Raw genomic sequence first — 7075 nt, forward strand, 5'->3', positions numbered from 1 at the left:
TTGTTGCTGAGGTAATAGTGCTGAACTCTTGAGGCTCAAGCATTTTTACTACTGTCTTTCAGAACCCAGCTAGCAAGATAGGATAATTGAAAAATTTGCTTCCAACATCCTTAAGCTCCTTTGCCTATTTTATATTCTGCAGTTTTACAACCTGGTTATCTAAAACATCTAAACCAATTCTCACTTTGAAAGTATTCTTCATGAGCATCAACTCTATATTAAAGATTCACATAAAGGAGAAAAAAGTAATACTTGCATTGTCCAATAAATATAAATAAGAATAATCTAGTTGTCTCTCAATGTGAAATAAGAAAACATTGAAATAGTTTGATCAGTAAAATAGCTATGTTGGAATTATTAGCAAAAAGCCCAAGACCTATTTAAATCTGGAATAGCTCCCACAATTTGATTCTCTGATCCTAACATACTGATTTAGCAATAACAACGAATATTATGAATCTGTTGCCATGCAAATGAATATCTATACTCATTCTGGAAGTGCTTCAGGTTCAGTAATACACTCTATACCTGGAAAAGGAACCTGAAAAACATAGGTTTGTCAATAAAATGTTAAAATATTTTTAATGAAAGACAATTAGACAACATTTTGAGTAAATTAATACATTGCCATAATAATAATTTCTATTAACAAAACAAATTGTTATAATGTACAGAGGTAAAACTTCAAATAACTTTTAAACATAACAGCAATACAGTGAAATCCGTAAGAATATAATTGTATGTGCATTGGTCTCAAATGAATCATTTACAATACATAATGGTACCGCAATCTAAGTACCTGTGGGTGGGGGAAGGGAGACCCTAAAGAATTATACCAAATAATGTGGATTTACAAACAGTGCACTGTCTCTCTCGGTCCACTCACTGTCTCACTCTCCTTTACTCTGTGTAATATAGTTTTGGCTTTTCTACCTATAAAACCTTCAAACATAATGCAAATCTATTGCAAACAAAAGGAATAAAAGAGTAACTAGGAGATCTGAACAACGAGAACTAGTGTCGGAATCTAGAATAGACAATACTTGAATGAAAGGAAATCCAAAGCAACAAAGCCACCACAGCCACCTACTCAAGTGCTTCTTTTTAAAGTAGTGCGTGTGGTGGAGGGTGTGGAGTCTACATGGGGGAATCCCCATTAAATATGTAACGCAGTCAACAAATACCTCCTTGGACAAGTGAGTCAGACTACACAAACAACGCAAGACAGCCACTATAGAGTGAGAACGCCTCACAAATAAGAATACTCATATCTTAATTTTGGGAACATATACAAATGGCTGAAGAGGAAGTCTTGTATAAGAAGGAAAAAAGCGCAAATTCATAAACTCTACAAACCAACATAAAATAATTAATTTACATTAACCATACTGTTTTATTTTACTTTTTTTTAATCAAGCCTTTGATGAAAGAGGTGCAATTAATTAGGATGAGCACAAAATGAAGTTACTAGAGAGATAAATTAATAATTTACAGGAGTTTGGCAGTAGTCTAATAATAGGTCTTAAAAGTTCTTAAAAGCACAGCAGGATCAAATTTTCCCTCTGCATTTTTTCAGAGAAGAAAATGGGTAATAACCACAGTAAAAATATATCTATATATATATTTATAATATGCTGTCTAATGACAGAGAAACTGCCATCTATTTTTTAAAAAATGAAAATACTTTTGAGATGCCTCTCTAATCTAGATTAAAGTTTCAGTCTCTCTAATCACTTAATTTTTTTTAAAATCCTGAAAAATAGCTGTAAAGGGTACTTTTACATCTCAGCAAAGTTGATGTCTTTTAAGAATAAAAACAATTCTTACTTGATATGTCTTCCGTCCTTTATAAAGAGTTCTTATCTGCCTTCACAAAAATCAGTCTCTCTTTGATGCCAATTTAAGTCTGAGCCTGCAAACCCGATAAAATCTGCTGCCAACTTTCTAAACTTGATATTTTGTCCAATCACAGTCCAACCGCATCTCAATCGGACTCTTTTTCTGAAGCTTGGTCCTCTTTCTTTCCAGGAAAGAGAAATAGAATTTTTTTTCTGTCTTTTTTATATTTATTTCCTCCCCCTAAGCAGAAAGATTTCCAAAGACTAAATCCCAGCGGAGTATTTCATCCGCTTCTGTTTCTGCCTTTGGTTGCAGAACCAGACTCGGACCACATTCTTCTTGAGGTCCAATTTCTCCGCGATGGCTGCAATTTTTTCTGAGGAAGGTCTCGGTTGGATAGCGAAATAGGCTTCTAGGGACCTCTTTTCAGGAGCAGCAATTGAAGTGCGTTTCCTCTTCTTTTCCGCTCCATTGAAGAGCTCTGGTTTGGTGAGCTTCTCCCGGTGTGATTTCTCTGCTTCTTCCAGCCATGCTTGCAGGATGGGTTTGAGAGCAATCATATTGTTGTGGGACAAGGTGAGGGATTCAAACCTGCAGATGGTGCTTTGACTTAGGGATCCCACCCCGGGGATCTTGAGGTTGGCCAGGGCTGATCCCACATCAGCTTGAGTCACCCCTAGTTTGATTCTCCGCTGTTTGAACCGTTCTGCAAAGGCTTCCAAATCCCGTGGATCTGCATCCACATCACTCATGCAGCCCATGTGCGAGGGTAGCCCATGGGCGTGCGCCATGCTGAGTGCTGCTTGGTGCATTGGATTCATGCTGCCCATGTGAGGGGCATGACCGGGTGTTGAAACCACTGACCCATCGGGGCCTGTTATGGCACCCAATGCCAGTCCTGGTGTGATGTGTTCCAAGAGTTCTCCTTCCAGAGCTTGGTGAGGTTGGTGGTGGTGATGGTGGTGGTGGTGGTGGTGAGTGCCAGACAGGGCAGAAGGGTGCGAGATGGGCACCGAGGACGAAGATGCAGCCGAGGTGCAGGGGATGGTGTTCATGGTGTGATAAGTGGCGTCAGGTTTGAAGGGGCTGTGATGTGGTGGGTGATGATGATGGCTCTTGCCTGGCGACACAATGTCTACTGCAGCCAGGGCTTCTGCGCGGGCTAGTAGACTCTCGTCTAGACCTCCGAAGATGTTGCTCTGAAATTGCAAATAAAAGGCACACATTACTGCTGCCAAGAGGGAATTTCACTCTGTTTTCCTTGGAGTACCATCCAAGCCAACCCTATCCCCGTTGAAATGAGATGGAGGGTGGTAGAAATAGGAAAGGAAGGAGAGAGGGAGGAGAATTGGAAGGAACGAAATAAAGTGGGAGGTATGAAAGGAAAGAGAATGGAAGATAGATGACGGTGGGAACAAGGAAAGAAAGAATGGTTCGCTAATGAAAGATAGATGATGAAAGAAAGCAAAGGGAGTGAAGAGTGGGAGAAAAGAGAAAGCAAGTAACAGTAGGACGAAGTAAGGGCCAGCGGCAGAGGCAAAGCAGTCTTCTCTCTCTCTTTCTCCCTCCCTCTCTCCCTCTCTCCCTCTCTCTCTCTCTCACACACACACACAAACACACAAACACAGAGAGAGCTGTAAATAGCCTGGCTCGACTAGCACTCTGGGTTATACTAGTTCGTGGGCGCTCTCTTGAAAGCCTCTGTAGATTTTGGGGAGAGCGGGAAGTGCCAGATTGATTTGCCGCCTCCCAATGAAATAATCATGTGGCCGGGAAGAGATCGAGCCATTATTTCTTCTTTCCTGGTGCTGCTCTTCTTTTCCCTGCCCCGAGAGCGACCTACCGGCGGGGTGGGCAAGCAGGCGCGGCGCAGGGCCTCGGAAGTGCTGCTGCTGCTGCTGCTGGCGCTATTGCTATTCGAAGCGTTATTCCGACCGCTGCCCCCGCCGTTGCCCCCGCCTGCAGTGCTGCTGCTAGGCGAGCTGGCCGAAGCCGCTGCGGCGCCGGCCACCGAGGAGCTGCAGGGCGAGGCGGAGTGCAGGGCCGAGTACTTGGGTTCGTGAAGGCTGCCGCCGCCGGCATGAGTCATGCTGAAGGGCTGCTTGCTGTTCAGGGACATCATCATCATTGTGGCCGCCGGCGATCCGGGTCCGAATCCGAGTCCGAGTCCGGAATGCCAGCGAGAACAAAACGGCGAAAAGGCGGGAAAAGACGCGCTCTGAGAAGTTACTGCAACCTCTGCAGCACAAACTGAAGGCGCCTGCCTAGCTCTCCCTCCCTCCGGTTCAGCCGCCACCTCTCCTCTCGCTCCGCCGTCTAACTGCCCCGACAGCTACCCCGCCGGACGCTCCTGACCCCCTCCCTCGCTGACGACTCTTTGGGGAAAGTCTTTTCCCGTCACTCCTTTTCCGTGTTCCCTTCTCCTCCTGCCTCTTGTCCTCCGCTGAGGGTCCCGAGGCGTCCCCTTGTTCCACCTGCCCCGCTCTTTGCTACCCGGATAGACCTCCCTTCCCCTCCAACGAAGCCTCCGAAGGAACCTAAGTGCGGCTGGAGCAACAGCCCCCAAGGTTCTGGTCTGCCAGTTGCTCCTGCCTGCCTTGCTCCAATTCGAGGGGCGCCCTATTGTTCTTGGCTCAGCCGCCCTTCAGCAGCCGGCTGCGGTACACCTTGGCCTGACAGGTGCCTATTCGCGAGAGAGACCCCGGAGTAACTGTGCTGTGTGACTCTTCCTCTCTCCCTCTGTTTCTTGGTGCTCGCCAACCATTGGATGCCGGCAAAGCTGGTGCTGACTGGGGAGAGGCGCATGCGTCCTGCGAGAGCCGTGTGGGGAGGCGCGAGCCGCTGAGCGCGAAGCAAAAAAGCTTGGCGGTGGCGAAAGGCATCTGAGTGCGCGGTGCTATTATCCTTGCCCCACGTGTATACACGTGGATAGGTACGCGGGCGGGCGCTCATGGATGAAAAGACCGGCGTTTACATAATGCTTGTAAAGAACGGCGAGACGCACCAGAAAGGAGTTTCATTAGAAATATGTTGGCGGGAGGTGTGAAAACGATGTGAGAAGACAATGTGGAAAAGTGGGTGAGAGATTGTGTGGTGACGTGAAAGCGGGGAGAAAGGACTTGAGGAAAAAGCAAAACGCTCGTGCTGGAGCCAAAGTGAAATGTGAGGGAGAAAAAGCGCGGGTAAAGTCTCGCCTTGGCCCTCTTTTCCGCTAGAGGGGGTATCCGGTGGCTCCTCGGAGGCGGAGGGCTGGGTCTGCCGAGGGCCCCCTATTTGGAACGTATCTCTGAGGCGTTCCTTGAGCTTTCCTGGGAGAATGGTTGTGGTTGAATGGTCAGAAAATCGTTATGCTGCTTGGGGAGGGGGACTGACTTTTGAATGGGCTCCTTCTCCGCGCCCGTTTCCTGGTGAATGAACTTTGGAGACCCGTACCTGCCGGCGCAACTTTTCCCAAACCTCAGCCCTGCGAAACGTCTAGAATTACAACTCCTATGGCCTCTAAACATAGGACAAGACAGCCTAAACTTTCGAGGGTGGGCGATGGGCGGGAGGGAATGAACGTCAAGTACGTATAGACGACCCCAGTATGGGGAAGGGCGATGCGGAGCAAGGGTGACACGGCTGAGGGAAACATTCGTCCATGGGTTAGAGCGAAACGCAGAAATGGGGTATGGAGAAATATTGAAATCCTTTCACTTCGAATGGCCGTCATTCAGTAGCCACAGCTTTAAAATTAGAGAGGGGGCGCGGGGGAAGAGATGCCCTAAGAGACCCCATTGCGCAGATGCAGCGGGGAGGACTCCTCACCGCCTTCCTCACCTCCCCCCCCACACACACACACGTACGCCCCCGCGCGCGCACATGGCGCCGTCCGAGTGAGCGGCTGGCACAAGGCGGGTAAGTTGCTGCCGGCGCCCGATTTTATTCTGCCGCACGGGCTCCTGGGAATTTGCTCTCTCTGCTGCCGGCTGCTGCCCTTTTTTCCAGTGGGCGCGCGCCGGAGCGTGTGGCCGCCGCCACCGCTGCTCCTGTTCTTCAATCACTCCCACGCCCGTCAACCTTTGTCTCGCTGTGGGTGCTTGAAAGGGCAGGAGCTGCTGCGGGAGGAGCCGCTCGGTGGCGGCGGGTAGGAGGACTAACCGCTACAGCGAAGATCGCTGATGGTTCTTGTCAACCGCCAGGATATTATTATTATTGTTATTATTATTATTATTCTGAGCTGTGTTCCCAGCTTGGCCTTATGCCTTTCTGCAAGGAATTCCCAAGCTTTCCACTGGAGCGCTTCAAGCTGACGGCAACGCTGAGGGAATTGAACGCCTCACCTACAGTATGCAGGTTTCCTTGGGCAACTCTTCTGCAGTTTGACGCCTTAGTACTTCATGAACTACGCCCGAAGCAAGCCACGCTTAGGTTCAGAATTTCTGATTTCAAAACTAAACAAGTTTTTAGGGCTATTAAGGTGATGACGGTTGGGCTCCGTCTTTAAAATATCCGTGGGGTTCGGAGGTGTATCTCCTAAGACCGTAGAGACGCTATTGCTTTGATGGCTGTTTAGAACCTTCTGAATCATGGATACTTTAAGACCTGGTTGCTGGAACAGTGCAAGATCCCACGCTTGTGGTCTTTCCAAATACATCCAGTTGGCTTCTGCGTGAGACAGAATGCCGGTCTCTAGGAACCTATTAGCCCAATCTTATGTTCCTGCGCTATTTTTAATTTCAGTGCGGTAGACTCTTTTCTTCTCTCTTCTCGTCCCCCTCCTCTTTTTCTTTAATTTCATACAAGGCAGCTTCAGTGAGTTTCTCACCCCAGACTGTAGGCTTCGTAATTGTCAAGGAAATAAATATATAAATGAAAATCCATTGTATCAGCTCTCACTGTCGCCAGCTCAGTGAAATGAAATAAATCAAAGTTAAAAGCTTGAGTATCATTTAATTATTGTGCGAACAGCGCTTGGAAAGGAGTGGAACAACATCTCTAAACAAATTATGGCCGGGCCAGGAAGGAATTATTAGATTGAAATTTCATTTAGGCTCCGGAGACACGGTGCTTCAATATGTAATCTGTTATGCCTCATCTGATTTGTATGCTTAATTCAGCTTGACGAATTTATTAGTTTTCATAATAGTAAAAAAAAGAAGAAGAAGAAGCCACAGTATGGGCTAATGCATTGTGTGTACTATAAATTGTATGTACCCGTTGAAAGCCTGAAGTCTATAGAAATCTTTTATTAATG

General features: G+C 47.1%; 1 protein-coding gene across 1 annotated transcript; it reads right to left on the reverse strand.

The window, feature by feature from the left end:
- Positions 1-578: 578 nt before the first annotated feature.
- On the reverse strand, positions 579-3967 carry POU4F2 (POU class 4 homeobox 2; the record flags this gene model as incomplete). Its single annotated transcript, XM_081959179.1, has 2 exons — positions 579-3038; positions 3683-3967. The coding sequence occupies 2 exons, from the start codon at positions 3965-3967 to the stop codon at positions 2103-2105; spliced, it is 1221 nt and encodes a 406-aa protein (XP_081815305.1). The 3' UTR covers positions 579-2102.
- Positions 3968-7075: the final 3108 nt, after the last annotated feature.

Source organism: Natrix helvetica (genome assembly GCF_964273705.1).
Source record: "Natrix helvetica genome assembly, chromosome: 7".
Lineage (NCBI taxonomy): Eukaryota > Metazoa > Chordata > Lepidosauria > Squamata > Natricidae > Natrix > Natrix helvetica.